This window comes from Apostichopus japonicus, chromosome 4, assembly GCF_037975245.1.
Source record: "Apostichopus japonicus isolate 1M-3 chromosome 4, ASM3797524v1, whole genome shotgun sequence".
Taxonomy (NCBI): domain Eukaryota; kingdom Metazoa; phylum Echinodermata; class Holothuroidea; order Aspidochirotida; family Stichopodidae; genus Apostichopus; species Apostichopus japonicus.
The window spans coordinates 13821756-13839135 of record NC_092564.1 but is presented as its reverse complement, the minus strand read 5'-3'; the positions used below and the strand labels follow the sequence as shown (position 1 = coordinate 13839135).

General features: G+C 37.1%; 1 protein-coding gene across 2 annotated transcripts in view; it reads right to left on the bottom strand.

The window, feature by feature from the left end:
• Positions 1-16614, bottom strand: part of LOC139966520 (uncharacterized) — a 29348-nt gene extending 12734 nt beyond the window's left edge. For both annotated transcript variants that reach the window (XM_071969630.1, XM_071969631.1), the window contains exons 1-16: positions 16472-16614; positions 15012-15622; positions 14141-14317; positions 13857-13933; positions 13141-13241; positions 12534-12649; positions 11906-12135; positions 8346-8487; positions 7634-7762; positions 6629-6843; positions 5387-5477; positions 4668-4822; positions 3581-3853; positions 2784-2970; positions 2212-2430; positions 1456-1684 (exon numbers count right to left, since the gene is read on the bottom strand). In XM_071969630.1, coding sequence (XP_071825731.1) covers positions 1456-1684; positions 2212-2430; positions 2784-2970; positions 3581-3853; positions 4668-4822; positions 5387-5477; positions 6629-6843; positions 7634-7762; positions 8346-8487; positions 11906-12135; positions 12534-12649; positions 13141-13241; positions 13857-13933; positions 14141-14317; positions 15012-15539 — 2869 coding nt within the window. In that variant the 5' untranslated portion in view covers positions 15540-15622; positions 16472-16614. The remainder of the gene's footprint in view (positions 1-1455; positions 1685-2211; positions 2431-2783; positions 2971-3580; positions 3854-4667; positions 4823-5386; positions 5478-6628; positions 6844-7633; positions 7763-8345; positions 8488-11905; positions 12136-12533; positions 12650-13140; positions 13242-13856; positions 13934-14140; positions 14318-15011; positions 15623-16471) is intronic.
• Positions 16615-17380: the final 766 nt, after the last annotated feature.

Here is a 17380-nt window from a genome sequence, read left to right as displayed (position 1 = left end):
TCAAGACTATGATAAACTTGTCTGCTGCATGGTTGATCATTTATTTTACACTGAAATGTCATGCTGTAAGACTACCAATGTCTACCTCACTCTTTTGACATTAATTCCTAACGAAGGGATAGCTTATTATACCTCTTATGAACAATTATTAGAATTTCAATTTTTAACGATGTCTTGTAAAAAAAGGATAAAGAACAATTATTACAATATATTTGCACTATTATGTTACCATCTTAGTCTAGAATTGGAGTAAAAGGACAACAATACAAATTACAGATGTACTATACTTAACAATAATGTTTAAAAACGGCGGAATGTTTAGTGCAAGAAAATCTTTGTTAAAAGAGTTAATTAAGTTTTTAGTCGTAATAATAGGTAACACTACATTAAGCTTTTACGACGGAACCGTATTTTGGTCATAAGTATTTAATCTGCTGTCGTGTAAAATGCCAATTTCGACATAAATCGCGAATTGAATATACAACATGGTTAAAGTTATCAGTAGGATTTTTAAATCATATATGTAAATTAAAAATATCAGATGATGAGACAGAAGAAGGAAATATTTTCAGTTAGTGAAACTTGCTATGAAGATATGGAGATGCAAGAAGAGCAAGGTGGAATAATTCTCCTCTTTCCTCTGAGTTTATAATCTCATCTCTGAAATTTAATATATTCTTCATTCAACTTACTTTGTCAACCAACACCTAACCTTACAACACTAGTTCCAGTCTGCAAAAATCCCTATGCTTCCTATTTTGTTTCTATGTGCAAAATCCAATGATACATCACTAATCTAAGGAAGAAAGTCTTTACCTATGTCATCGAAAAAGTTGTTAATATCTTAGAATTACAGTTTCCTATCCAAATCTTAGAATACACAGAGGTTGCAATACCATTTAATCCTATACCTTTGTTAGAATTGGAAAAAGAGAAGCAGCCGGAGAGGGGGAAGATGCAAGAGACACATTAAGTCCCTTAAAGGGTGTGAAGACTCATGCAAGAAAAAATGTCTAATGCCGGTAATCTGACCTAGTTTCAAATGAGGTGTAACAGAAGTGTTAGACACCACCATCGATCCCAGAAAATATGCACACAGCTTCCTACCTTCGGTAATTAGACACTAGTGTACAGTCAGTACATACAGCTGCGATCAATACTCACAGCACAGTGTACAAACGGTACATCGATGGACATCTCAGGTCCAGCTAAAGATAACAAGGTATCAAGTGTCATTACTGTCTGCATTTTGTAGCGACAAGCAGAAAACTTCACTTGCAAGCAACGGAAAGTTAACTTTTTTTTCAATGCCTTTGAAAGAAATTGAGATGTTTTCTGTTATATTGATATGCTTCCATATTGCTTAGGAGTGCGCACATTCCTCAATTGTGGAGACACCCTGCACAATCCATCCCTCAGCATCCACACCATAGTATATCTATATATTGTACTAACCTGCTGAACTTTTCCTCTCTGCATTGAAAGATGAGGCTGATCCAGTTGAGCCGGTACTAGCTGTCCGCTGGTGGCCATTGCTGATGGGGATTCCCAGACTTGCACACTCTGTGCTGCTTTTTGTGCTTTCTTCACTGGCTTGTTCGCTGGCTGCAAGGCCCTTACCCCAGAAGTAAAGGTTATGTTCCTCCCCACCACATACAGTGAAACTCTCTCCACATGCAACAGTCTGATGTAAAAACAAAGGGAACCAAAGAATTCAAGTCCCACCATTGTCTTGACACATTTTCTTTCATTTTTTCTCTTCTCCCCCCACCAACCATCCCCCCCCCCCCCCCGCCTACACAAACACCAACCAAATCTGCTCTCTATTCTCTGAAATGAACCTGTTACTAAACAATTAAAACAGAGCACTTCTTCTATTATTATTGACCCTTTTCTATTGAAATTATACAATTTACTATTGCCCCACTAAACATTTAACACATGGGATTATTCTCATTTTTCTTTTTGAAAGAAACAGAAAAAGAAGTGAATAAAGAAAGACACCACTCTTGATAATTATATAATATCTTGCAAATAATACAGAAAATACTTTCAAGTCATTGGAATTGGTAGATAAAACCCCTCCATCTTGCTTTAAATATCCAGTGATCAACTTAATATATTATAACAAACTGACCACCAACATTCACCTTACCCATTTCAAGCTCGGAGAGCCTTCACATGACATCACACTGAGGGAATATAACTTACATGGACAATTTTGTCTGACATAGCTCTAACTTGAGACGGATTTTCTTTGGGCTTTGTATTATTCATCCCTAGCTGGCCCTCACTGTTCCGACCAAATGTGTAGACGAGGCCGGATTCAACCACTACAGCACTATGGTGAGGCCCAAGGACCATATCTAGAACTCTGAAGGTAGCCATGGGCTTGATAATAGTTGGAACATTGCGACCCTCAACTTCCGTCTGTAGTAAGGAGTAAAATGAATTAAAAAATTACACAAATGGTACAGCCATTTTAGAGCATCAGAAATGGATTACTTATGACAAACTCTCTAATAAAGATTGGCCCTTTATGGGCTGCATTAAACTTTCCTAAAAACAGCTTCACTTGGGTACAGATGTAGACAAAGTGCAAAATACCTTGTTCTAATTTTACCAACATCATTCCTCTCAACTTTATATAGGAAACATCAGATAAGTTCCTTGACTTCTCTTTTTCTTCACCCCCCCCCCCTCCCAAAAAGAAGCAAGAGGTTCACACTGGGAGGCATCACGGTGAGAAATGTTGACAATTTTTAACAATAATGGCACTTTACCTTGCTAAACATGTTTTTCATGGCCATCAGGAATCCCTGTCGGTTATTTAAGCCCAGTTTGTTGTCCTCATTGTTACCACAGGCCAAGAGCATCCCTACATCTGTCAGGAACATGGTCCCATCAATCCCACACTTTACATCTTGAATGAAAACTGGTTCTGGTATAGTCACTTCCTGAGGTTCACATCTACAGAGAAAGCAAATCATAGACGATTGCCTATTGACAGTATAACATACCCTCTCACATGGGTCACAGTATCACTAACTTTCTTCACACCTACCGAGCATTATTTCTAAAATAAGAATTGCCACTAATCAAATTAAAGCACCCTCATAGATTTGTTTAACAAATGATAATTAAATAGCTAATGATCTGGCTTGATTCTGAAGATTTTAATTATCAAGACACTTTCACCATACAACAAGAAAGAGCAGAGACGTTCTTAGCAACCCGCATATACATAAATCTGTACTTATCAGAAAAATTTAACAATTGAAAGGAAATCACACTGCAACATTTTATACAGAATCTATACTCATTTAGCAAGTGGTCTAGCCTGGTAATGACTAACTTTCTTGCATTTTAAAAGTAACCTTGTAGATTCTTTTTCCTCACCACACTGCTAAAACTGTACTACACTTTACCAATGCAACTGAAACAAGATGTGATTTGCAGAATAAAAGCACATGAGCGCAGAAACTATTCAAGCTTAACTTGGTTGGTATGGAAAATAGGAAGTAGTATATATATCAACATAAATATAAACATAACTCAATGCAAACCAAGAGTTTCTTACATATTCTCTTCACTTTCATCATCACCCAATCCCAGCTGTCCATGATCATTCTTGCCCCATGCAAATATTTCTCCATCTGAGCCTACTGCTACCACATGGGAAGCACCACAGGCTAAAGCGGTAACATCAGCACTGAGCAAGGACTCTATGAGCCTTGGTCTTGAAGCGCTTGACCAGTCCCCATGTCCCAAGCAACCACTGCTGCCATCACCACAAGTCATTACGATTCCGTTATCACTGCCAAATACGCTGAACGCATCACCACATGCAACTCTGTTAAGGAAGGAAAAATGGATGTTTTTTATAAACTCTACAACATAAAACTTAGTTTGATACTAAAATTTAAATCTGTATTGTTATTTTGTTGGATATTGTTATTTTGTTGGATATTGCATCAAAATACTGATAGTATCTCTTTTTTCTGCTACTGCCCTGTCATCTATTGTCATCTGTTCTGTCCTACTGCACAGCTTTACAGCAGCTGGTTGAATTTTTAAAACCAATACTATACATCCCTAATGCATTTCCAACAAAATTCACATCTTTCTCTTTAATGGAGTGTCCTATATAAAAACAATGACATATTTTATCTCACCCAATGAGGTGTAATATGCTGGTAATTAACTAGCATCATGTTTAGAAGATAACAATCCACTGCCATAAACAAACAACAACTATTCAAGCGGCTGCCTTAACTTACAACATAGTAACCCTCACTATCCGATATGTCTCTACATTCATTGTTATATCTTTTTATTGTGCTGATCTCAAAAGATGTTCTAAAAAATGTCTGGAGAGCAAGCATAAACACTTAGCCTTCACCTACCATACTATCACCGCAGAGCTACATAGCCTGGCTACCTTGCTGAAGACATTATTGCTAATGATGTAAGAGGCTAACTACCTCCTTATCCTCCCAATTGGATAAAAAACAAATATTCATAGATTTCGAGTAGAACATTAAATTACAATATGGCTATGAAATACAGCATGCTGTAATCAGGATACAGAAAAGTGACACTGGAAGTTTGGAATGAGTTTGGAATGAGCTGGCTATGAACCAGTGACTTTGTGGTGGATATTGTACCTTTTAATAGATTTTCCTTTGAGTGCCTCCACTCTTTCTGGGACAGTCCTTGATTGGAGGTCTCCATGTCCTAGCTCACCCTTCCTGCCTTCACCCCAAGAGAAGACATCTCCGTCACAACTGACAACCAGTGTGTGAGTAGAGCTCACTGCAACCTGAAAGACCAAGTTCGTAGTTCTCAGAGAAAGGTTTCACATGATAAGCCTATCCTCCCATTTTATTCACTTTAATTTTCTAACATTTTATTCAAACATACCTACAAATTTCAAAATTATGTAAGAAAGAGAAGGGGAAATCCCTTTGAAACAATAGAAAATGTACTCTGAGATAAGAGACTTTATTTAAAAGTGGCTGAGCTAACAGCTCAATCTGAAGTTACTGGGTTGATATCAACATGAGATCCTCTTTCTTTAATATGACAGACTCATTTTTTGCTGGTGAAATGAACACAAGCATGCATGTTTAATCTCAAAAGAAGACAAGGCACATTGCAGCTTTCCTCTGGCTTGGGATTAAGAGATTTTGTAGGTCAACTATGGGATGTGGGTCCCACCAGCTATTGTTCACTCTACATTTCTGAAGTTAACTTTCCAGTGTCCTTGAGATCTACCAACCGATTCATATGAACAAGTACCCAAGGATATCTCCAAAGAATTACCTTACAAACTCAGTTTGAAAAGCCTACATCTAAGACTATACCCCAATAGCTAGCTACTCACGTCTCTTATTTTGATGATAGAGGGCAGGTCTACTTTCACTGGTACTGGTGGCATACAAGGCTCGGACGTGTCAATATGGTATAACACAGACCTGTGAAAACAAATGAAAATAGGCTTGAGTGGATTCACAGTGCATACTGATAGATATATAAGAAACATATAGCTTTAAATCTATATTCAAAATGGCTGAAGGAAGAGAAAAACATTCTGACTTTTGCCATCCTTAATTTAACACACTTAGCACTATATCTGCTCACCTTCTCTAACCTTCTGATCCTGACTTCTGACCCCAGACTTGTGATCAGACATTTTGGAAAAATCCCATTTGTTATGCACTACGTTTCTGCTGGTTCCCACAATTACATTACATCTGTTATTGCACATTTTGGAGACTTTGAGAACTTCATTAGATGAGGAAACATCATATGATGTGTTTGCATTTTCTATTTTCTGCATTCTCTAATCTTGGTATTCTGCATTCATTGCATTAAAGAAAGACAGACTTGCGTTCATGCATTTCTTTCAATATATGTATGTGCTTTAGCATTCAGGATTCAATTTCCTTCAAGAATCATGACAGGGAGGTCTAAACAACATTGCACATACCACAGATGGACACACCCTAGTGTCTCCAGTCACAAAAATGAACAAATAATCCAAGAAAATCTGGGCAAAGATATTGCAAAATGAATGTAGTTTCATTTGGGCTGAGGCCTACTGCAATATGATCATCTCATATGTCATCACCACAGATCATATCAAAAGATTCTTCATCTTGTAAAATCTAACAATTGTAGCGGACACAAATGACACGAAAATAACAAAAGATAACCCATTATGTAGACTACTAACTTATTATATATTTAAATGGTTACTTTCACAAGTCAGCACAGTTGTTTCTAAAACTTTCTATCATCATTATAAATTAATAATAAGTAATATTTATATAGCACATAATCAGCAAAGCTGTTCAAAGGGCTTTACAAATGTAAAGCCTAAATACAAATAGTAACAAAATCCTTAATATTAAATATATAGAACCAATAAGGCATAAAATGTAAAAGCCTAAAGCAACAATATAAAAACACCCGTACTAAACGATAATAAAATATATATATATATAAAAAATATATATATAAGAAAAACCTGACTGCATATAGTCCGAAACAAATTCAGAAGTATGTAAACAGTAAAATAGTTTAAAAAAATAAATAAAAATAAAAAATAAAAAAATCATCTGACCTCATTTTCTCTTTTCTACTGGTGCTGTCTTTTGAGTTGTTCAAGTCTTCTTCCATGTCAGTTGTAGGATCCATGTACCGCTCCACCATGACTGGAAGTCTGGCAAAGAGGAGTTCATTAGCTGACGGTCGATACTCTGGTTCTCTCTGTAGCATATCTTGGACTAATAACTTGAATTCTTGCGTGTAATTTCCTTTCACTGGAGTAAAATGGCCCTGTGAATTAAATAAAACAATTATTTCTAAACCCGGTTCAAAATTTCAGTACTGAAGTTGTTTTTACAAAAATCACCATGATCAGTGAATCATATAACATAGTTGGTTGTAGGTTTCATTTTTAAAGGATACTTCAGTTAAATGATTTGTTCATTTGTCTTTTCTACTTAGCATGTCTTCATGCAAGGCAAGGTATGTTGTTGAATATATGATTGACAAGTAAATGCATAGGCTATGAAAAAGACTAAAACTTAAAGGACGTTTAGAAGAAAACATAAATAATAGGTTACATATCAGTATTATCAACTCAAATGGATCTTTGACGTGGTTCTCTGTCTTGATAGTTTACAACTGCTCCTAATTCTGTACGAACGAATAGTCTACATATTCAGTGGTTGAATGAATCATAGATTAGAAAAGATGTAGATTCTAGGGAAAAAATGCCACTCAAGGATGAGTAAGTGAAGGACCACTACACTGGATCTTATTGCCTTAACCAGAGTTGTAACAAGTCACTTTATTTGAGGTCAAGTCATTCACAGGTAATTTTAGTGACTTAAGTCCAGTCAAACTGAGTCAATGTACAATCTCTATCGGGAAATATGTCACAATTCATTTGAAGTCTTTTCATTTTTAGAGAATGATTTGAATTAAGTTGTGATTTTTCACAACACCACCCCTAGCATATGGCTATGTACATACATGTGATCACGACAATGTCACCCACAGCACAGTATCCTTATTCTCGAAGAACCACATACTTAGACAGTAAGGAGTAAGTATACTGTACCTTCATGATTTTATTGACGAGTGCCGGCAAATTGGTTCCTTCAAATGTTTTCTGCAAACAAGCCATTTCGTAAAGGATGCAACCCAAAGACCATATGTCTGATTTTTCATTGTACGGTTTACCCTCACACTGAAAAGGAGACGAAATGATAGCAAATTCTTTATGCAATATTAATACACAGATGTGTTCCCATCTGAACAGAACGTTGCCTATGTCACATTCAACAATATTTAGTGAACAATAATTTTGTTGCAACAAACAATGACATTTTTGTACAAACTAAAATTGAATGTTAAATGCAGACATTAGCACATACTTAAAAGTAGTAAACTTTAGTTATTAATACTAATAACTAAATACAAAATGCCCAAAGAATTTAGCAGTATTCTATTTCTTGCTCACAAGGCCTGGGCCACACCCTTATGGCCCAAAGAATAAAGAAACCCCTCCATTACATTATATCAAATTGAACTTCAAAAGCCAGTCATTATTACTTAAATTCAAATTTAGAAAATCATGATTCCTTTGAATTGTAACATATTTAGGTGAATGATATCACTATTTATGATAATTAATGAAGAAAGTCAAAAACCTATTAAACCAACAGGAATACAAGTCAAGAAATGAACAAAGAATGTGTTACTTAATGTCCTATTATGTGCAAGTACAGCTTTCTGCTTAGTAGACCAGAATATTGACCAAGTATACTTACTATCTCTGGTGATATGTAGTACGGTGTACCCAAGACTGTGTTAGCTCCAGGGTTTTTGGATGATAATACTTTTGAAATACCAAAATCACCTATCTTCACAATGCCATCTTTGGTTAAAAATATGTTGGCGGTCTTTAAATCCCTTTGTAGCAAAGAAAGAGGGAAAATAAAACAATTAGATAAGGTGAAATTAAAACTAAAGCAGCCAACTACAATTTATTTAGCAATTCTAGTCAACATGACAAAGCTTAAAAGCAGCATTCTGGGTGTCGTCACTTGCAAGGAACAATGCTAGAAAGTCTGGCACAGTGGGGGGGGGGGATGTGGATGGGGCAGGCAATTTTGCTATTAATACAAAATAAAATAAACTGTAGGTCAAGTGTAACAAACAACAGCACTTAGTAGGCAGACCCAACTGCACTATTGAATGATTGTCATAGTGGCAGTGCATTTCTTTACAGTACAACTGAATATCATGGAAGCAAATATGTACTACACAAGTGTACTTCAAATGATGGAAATGATGTACTATTTTGCATTTGAAGCCTCCTTGCTGAAACCACAAAAATGTCCACCAACCCCCCCCCCCCCCCGGCCAAAAGACTCATAAAGTTACATTTAACTCACATTCACTGAATAACTGTTGTTCTCATGACTAAATATCTCTGCCATGCAAACAAATTTTCAACAACTATCAAATTGTGTGTTCCCTCTCCTACCACTGCCGCTTATACAAATTCTTCCTTTCGTCGTTGTTTTGTTTGTGGTCACCCCCTACCCCCAACCACTATACCCTATTTTTTCAGTCCTTTCCTCCTCTTTTGTCTTTTGTGTTCCAGCAACACTACCCCTCCAATACCACTACCTCTCCCAAGGAAACAATCCCCTGCACCACCACTACCCACACAAACATTATTCCTTCCCTTTCCCTTCCCTTCCTTCCCATGCCCTTTTTTGTTCTTCATCATTTTTTCCTTTTCTTTTTCGTGTTCTTTTTCTTCCTTTTCCTCTCTCTCTGCATCCAAAGCTCTTCATTTGTTCCACATTCTTTCCACTATCAAAAATTTGCTTTCACGAAGTAACTGACTAAAGAAGCTTAATCACCAGCGCCCTCCCGGTATTTTTCTTTAGAAAGGATTAAAGTTCCACAAATAAATGCATACATTTTCACTCTACTAATCCCAGGGTTTCTATAGGTTTCCACACTTAAGCCTTAAGTTTGCCCAGTACTAATACTAAGAATTTAATAACATTACAAATGCTGCTTTAAAGTAGGTCAAGTCAGAAAGAACACCTGCACTTCTTCTTTTAAAGTTTCATGTTTCTAAGATTTTCTTTTGTTCTTGCGATGTTCAAACAATTCCATACAATAGAAATTATGTTGCGATGGCCTCCCAGAGTGCTCATTTGCATACAGATGTTACAAACACCTGTTTCTAAACGATAGCAGACAGTTACTAGGCCAAGTGAAGTAACATGCGTTGGAACGGTGCCAAGTCAGTGAAAGTTTCTCAGAAATAGGATTCTGTGAAAATTTCAACGTCTTTATTTTTAAACAGTTGTTTCTTGTGTTCATATCATGTGTCAGCACTGTTCCAATAATAGGGGGGAATCGTGATACACACCTGACGGTGATCACACAGTCACAGGCTCGATGTAAGGGGAATGGGGTTGAGAGCAGATCAGTCGTTCTGTAGTTTGGTTTTACGTGCCCAGGTTCTTTCCTGGGTTGAAGTACGACAGTTGTTTCTTGTGTTTAATATTAAGCTAATTGAGCTTAATTAGTCTCAGGTTTTTTATTTCGTTCATGCTTTGGAGAGGGAAATGGGGCACACTTACACTGTATCTGCTAAGCTGGGTTGCATTACGGTAAAGCTTTGGGTAGACTGTCATGTAGCTGAGTAAGAAACATTACAGTGTAACCAAGTGAAAGGTCAGTATAGGGTAGCTGGGTAGAAGCACTTACTGTGGAGCTGTAGAGCCCTTGACACTGAAGGGAGGGAGCAAGGCCCCCCCCCCCCCGATGGTTTCACAGCAATGATTTTCACATTTGGCACAGTGCCACAACCAATTTCAACTTGACTGCACAACAGTGAAGGGGTTGCATGTAGCTGACAAAGGGACACTACAGGGTTAAGTGAGAGCCATAACATATAGTTCAGTGGGAGACCTTACAGTGTAGCTGCGGGGGGGGGGGACATTGCGGAATATCATTTATACATCAATTTATCACACAATAAAATTGTGCTTACAAGTTCATGGATGTATAACTGGCTTTACACAGGAACAATAGTACTTTATAAGACAAAATTCAGAACCTTCAAAATTGCTATACAAAATTTGAACACTTAAAAATTATTCCCTGGATTGACCCTGGCCATAAGCATTGTGTGAGCTTGATGAGGGGCAGTAGATTCTGGGTTTAACTATGATGCACTTTAAGACTTTGATCTTGAATATTTCACTCACGGTCTAATAAATTCTCTAACTTTTAAATATCTTTTAGGGATTAGGGGAATGGGTTGGGGGATTGGGGCACCAGAAGGGGGTTGGGGAAATGGGGAGGGGGATCAGGGAGAATGGAGAGGGTGATCAGTGGAGAATGGGGGATCAGGGAGAAAGGGGAGGAGGATCAGCGAGAATGGGGAGGGGGATCAGGGGGAACTGGGTTAAGGGAATGGGTAATGAATGGGGTAGGGGTCAGGATTAAAGCCACTTTTCTACTATGAGAGAGACAGGAATCAGCAGAGATTATACTGTCTGGTAAATTTGCCAAATTCCTGTTCATGAAATATGCCATTACGTTGTCCTAACTGTTACCACATTCCCTGTTCCCCCATCCCCTCCCAATTCCCTAGCCCTGATCATGGGTAATTGCTGGCAATTAAGCAGCTAAATAAGAGTAATTTCTTATAGCTATAATGTGTGTTTACAAAGGTTTCACGATTTGACCTCTGATGACCCCAAATTACCTTTGGCCTACACCAAAATCACTAGGCTTCTATAACTCAATGTGGTACTTCAAAGAAAATAACGATGTCAAATGTTGATCATGTAACTTGAGTGACCCATGACTGACAACAGACATGAAAATAAAATTTCGCATCATGCAAATACAGCAGGTATAAGTAAAACATCACCATTATACACAAGTTTGACAGAGCAAAGCATATATAAGGTTGTAAGGAAAACTAAGCCAGTGACCCAAAGAATACAAGGTCTGTAACTCTACCAATGGTGTTAGCGAGACCTTTGTTGATTAATCATATATATTGCAAGGGTTCCAGTCACATGCCACAGTACTTTACATAACATGCAGAAACTTCGTTGTAACCCAAATCTTTGTGCTTATTTAAAGAGTATTCCCATAACATGAAAAGTCACCAACAAATGACAAATTATCAGGGCTAAAAACTAGAAGAAAACACCACCCCCCCCCCTCATTCTTAGCCTCACTTTAAAAATGTGAAGGACAGTTGGGCATGTATCTCCCTAATGTATGTCCTTCTTCCCGCATCACCCCAGAAGCAGCATATAAAGTCAGTTTATTAATAACTTACCTGTGTAGAATTTTGTGTTCGTGAATGTGCCTGATACCAGCTACCATCTGCTGAAACAAGGCCAAGATTTCTTGCTCCTCAATTTCTCTTTTACCCTGGCTGCTGCTGAGGTACTCAGCCAATGTACCACCATCAGCGTACTCCATTTCAATCATGAGTGTACCATCTTCTTCAAAACTGTCATAATAGCTGATGATATTTGGATGGTCTAGCATGCTTAGAACACGGATCTGGTATGAAAGGTGAGAAAAGGGCAGTATAAAAATTAGAGCCATACATTTATTAACTTCAATTTCTTTATACAAAATGTATGGTTGTCTATATTTATGGGTTGATGATATTTGAATGGTCTTTGATGAGATTTTGATTGTCTTGCATCCTTAGCAAAACCATACAGTTATATAGATACCTACTTCTTCAAACGATATGCTTGTTTCTATGTGTTTTATTTCTGAAAATGCAAATTGATTATCACTCATGGACAATTACTTAACAGCTTTTAGTATCCTAAAATGAATATGAAGAAGGGCTTTTATTGGCTGATTTTCAAACAAGACAGTAGGTAGTAATTTAAACATTACATTATGAAGCAATGTTCAGGTACTTATTTTCAACATTCACCACTTACCTCATTTAATGCCATCTGTCTCTCATTTGCATTCAGGTCATGCATATTAATTTCTTTCAAAATAACAAGGGAGTCATCATCTTTCTTTCTGTATAAAACTGCTGCTCCATATGCACCTGAGAGGTGAAAAAAAGACAATAACAATAAGTACCTCATGCTAAACTGACAGTTATTGAAAGTGTGTTGATAGTCCTTTAACAGCACCATTTGAATCCATCCTCCTGGGCCTCCTCTTACCCCCTTGTTGTAATAGAAAGGTTGTTTTCTATTGTTTACACTGCACACCTCCAACATTTCTATAAAATTAAATTAAATTGTTGCTTGGCAAAGAATATGGCCAGAGAACAATGTACAATGAGGTGCACTTTAAGATTATTCAGTGGGATTCTCAAGCATATTGAAGACAAATTTGAATTCTAAGGAATGAATTTCACTGCCAGGAAAATAAGTTCTCTAACAAAATTACCCCGACACTAACAAAATATAACCATTGGGGGTACTTTCCTTCTCTACCTATTGTCAATACAATTCAACAAATTGACACAAATTATATAGATTTATCCATAATGAAAAGTCTGTTCTACCACTTTTTAAAGAAATGACAAACCTTTTCCAACTGTTCGAATCCTCTCAAATCCAGCAAGACTTTGAGGTCTAGGGCTCCAACTCTTCAGCTTCTCCACAGAAAAATATAAACCTCCGATTGAACTGAAACCAATAAGAGAAAAATGTTCAAGGTGATATGATGCATCCTATCTGTGATACTATAGGAAATACAACAATTATTCAGTAACACAATATAATGTGCAGCCTAACTTACCCAAATGGCAATCCAAATGTTAACATGCTCCAAAATTTCTTAAACTTTTTAAAACAATTCCAAGATCTCGACATTAAGATGTGTCAGTAAGGAAAAGTGCTTTCTGAATGTCAGTAAAATGGTCTTTACAGCCTGACCATGAATGACCAGTATTTAATTGCTGGCATTTTTGGCAAATATTTACACATTTGTTCGGAACACTCATAGCCATTTGCATGTTTGGATCTCTAGTTGACACAAAAATTTCCATAACATTTTAAAATTTTACCTTTTTACCAAATATGCAAGTTGTGTGTACTAGACTATTTTAAATCACATGTGACATTGCTTAAATGGAAGTCCAGCTTCACCTTAAGTTTGAAACATTTCAACAATTGCCATTAAAAGGATTAACTCTAGATCTGTTTTTGCTCATGTATATCATGATACTTTAAAACTGCATAAATTTAAATCACATTTGAATGACATTCCAGGCAACAAGGTAGGATAGGTCAGTATTTTACCTGGCATTTGATTCCTTTTCAACTTCCCGGAGAGCAATATCTGAACCCAGAATGTCTTTGGACATGCCGACTTCTACCTGTAAAATATTAAAGGATGTTTGTGGCCACCTGACAGTACATGTACAACAAAAAGTGTCATAGAGAAGTCACTTACATAAAAGATGGACAAATTTAACATTGACATGTTGTTGCACACCAATTTTGAGTGATATGAATCATAAAATGCTAAAAATGGAAAGTAAAGCCTTGCATAACCTTACGATTGATCAAGCTTAACAAATTACCTTAGTTATGGTTTTAAGAGCAGCGGCCAAAGATTCAATGTCTGATGATCTCAAAGCGCTGCAAGCCAAGAAATCAAGTCTTGCTGTCGGTAGCTGACTGTCCATACACATCTCCACCAAACTTTGAAAGAACTTTTGTATGGCCTGTTGATCTTTAACATTGTGAGCGGTCAGAACCTGTAAAGAAAAAATCTTATAAAAGCAAGCCAAGGCAAATAGAGCGGTATTAAAGCACATTGCATTAAGGACTATGTACAGTAGCACCCATTTTCTACCAATTACAGTATCTCACTTTTAAATGTTGAAAAAAGAAAATTACACACAACAATACTCTATGTTACACTGAATATTTTATCCGATATTGCAAAGCAAAATGCCAAGCAAATTGCGATTCAAGTGAAAAGATGTGTAGCATTTTTTGCACACAAGAACAATAGCTTTCCATGGGTGTTAACAGCTTTCAAAACTGCTACACAAAATCTGTACACAAATTTAGTCCCTGTATTTTATTTTCCAAAATTGATTTAAAAACTGTACTTCTTGTAATTACATTGCATTAAAGCCATCATGAACATTATTTGGGATTTGCAAGTTTAATTGCATATCCTCTTACAGTACACCATAATCTCTACAATATCATCAACTGTGTCATCATTAGTAACAATTCATATTTAGCATACTCCATTTGCAAATAGTACAATGATTTTTTGTGATTTGGACACTAAAAAGACTGTTAATTTGTCAAGCTCAGTTTAAGAATACAACCCCAAAATATTGCTACTTAAGCCTTTCCAGAAGACAAAAGTAATAGAACAAACCAGGATAAATACTTAACTGGAATAATTAAAAAATTCAGCTGTATGGCACTCACCTCTTTTTTCTCTCCGTTATTACATAACAGAATATTGCCAGGTTTCGTATGAGGAATGATAGCAATGCTTTCTACTTTGGTTCCGGCTAAGGCATGTTTGGTTAATTTGAGGATCACCTCCAGACCAGTTGGTCCTCCTTCATATTTGTATTGCACTGTTCTTACCCCTGGTAAGGCTGCACTCATTAGCAAAGTATTGTTCTTAATCTTGCTAGAGTACAGTACGAGTCTCCTAGGCTTATCAAGCGGAATATTGTTCGGTGATTCAGTGATAGAAATATCTGGAGTGCCGGTCCATGCTATTTCATAACTTTGTGTTTCTTTGCCTAATGAGTTGACTGATTGCGATCTGGTAACTGTGTCTCTCACTTTTTCATGTTGCTCACTAAACTGAGAGTGAGAACGCTCCACGGATGGGGCATGTGTTGTATCGTTTACTGATCCTGTCTTGCCTCCTGGGTCAAAGGGTTCCTTCTTCACATTGTTATGTCGCTTTGTGCTGTTTTTGCTGTCACCCTTAGCAGACATCTTTGAAGATATCTCCTACTCAGAATAAGTGAGTCACTGCTAGTTGTGCCTTGAAGCAACATCAGGAGGCACGTTCAGTCAATCTGTAAAGAAAGAATATAACACATAAACTTGGGACAGGCTACCATAACATACCAACTAACATACAAGTAGATGGTCTACAGATGTAGGATGGGCTTCACCAAGGAGTAGTTGTAGTTAATTTTTAATCGCAATTTTTGGTCCGTCTCATCTTCTCAGGAAGAATGATATGGGAATCCCAACCATTTTCCCATGTAAATAAGAGAGATCATGACCGCTATCCCTGAAGCTTATCACATCAATACATTCCCTGTTAACTTTCAGGGGGTTAAGCAAAACTGGCAAGCCTAGCTATAGCCATTTTTTGGTAGACAATTTATCTTAGGCAATGAGGGGCTATTCTCAAATTTTTGGTACTATTAAGCACTTTTACATCACTACAAAAGCCTTGCAATTATGAGACATTTTCCATTTTTGGCTAGCAAAGGAATAACCTATCCTAGACTACCCAACTTCAACCAGAACTTAACCTTAGTTAGACTAATAATACTTAGGCCTCGTCTTATTTTAAGCCTCACACAGTCAGTAGGTTGAGTAGGTTTAGCCAGTACGGCAGTAGTAAGTAATACTTCAGCCAGTACTAGTACTAGCCTATTACCGTATCATTATTCTTCAATGTTGATTACAATGACGATGGTTGACGTACGCTAACGCACGCAACGACAGAAGGCATAGGCTAGTTTAGACTTAGAAGCCTTAGTTAGGCTACAAGTAGAACTCAGTTTTGTGTTGGCTAGGCCTAACCTAAATTAAGCCAATTTTAGTAAGTTTCATCAGAAAATGACAAATTTCAACGGGTTTTTGTACTCAGGGATGCATCTCTTTCGAAATTTCTGTAACGTTCACATTACCTTACACGTGATTCATCTTAAAATTGTGGATTTCTCAAATTCCGCCAAACCATACCACAAACAATGTACCTTCATACAGCGGGAGGACTGTTGCGGAAATTCCTTGCGTCGTACATCACCTAAGAAACGAAAAAATTAGCATTGTCGCTGGTCACAGCATATGCAAGGCCGTATGTGTTAATCTACAACAAACAGTCGTTTCATTTCATTGTGCTGCTGAAAGGCTCTATCTAACCCTCTCGAAGGGTAAAAGTTGTTTATCAGTCATGCTTGGAATTCCACCGGTTTTATTAAAAAAATAAAATATGAACATTTTCGGAAAATTAGAAAACACCACAAAGTCCGAAACAAATACAAATATGCTGGACGGTTCTTATACTATAGATAATAATAGATCAAACGTGTTTCATAGCAACTTTTCCCAAAAAATTACCCCTGATTTGATATTATTTTATTCTAATCACGGTGCCAAACACCTCAAGAAGAGGGAAAAAACAGGAACAGCAAAAGCAAATCAAACTTGCAAAGGCAATCCAACTACACTTCAGAGACGAATTTAAAGTCCAAGCCGAGGGCGTGCTCCGTTGATGGACAACTCTGCAAATATATCAAGGGTACGTTCTGGCAGTGCTCCCTGGTTCGACGAGCAGCAATATCGCTTGAAATTTCGCTGGTATTTTCACAACCGTGAGCTCAACGATAACTTGGCAGTTTTATGGTGTGCACGTTCATATGGGAGTTCACGATTACGTAACTAATGACCACAAATGTAGGGTGGTCACCATATGAGTGACATGATAAATCTCGTGAATCTGCTTGATCAATCATATTTTTGGACAGAACTGGGATTATTCACATAACTTCACTGAAACGTGTGTCTCGTGCGAAAACCCAAGAGACCAAACATTT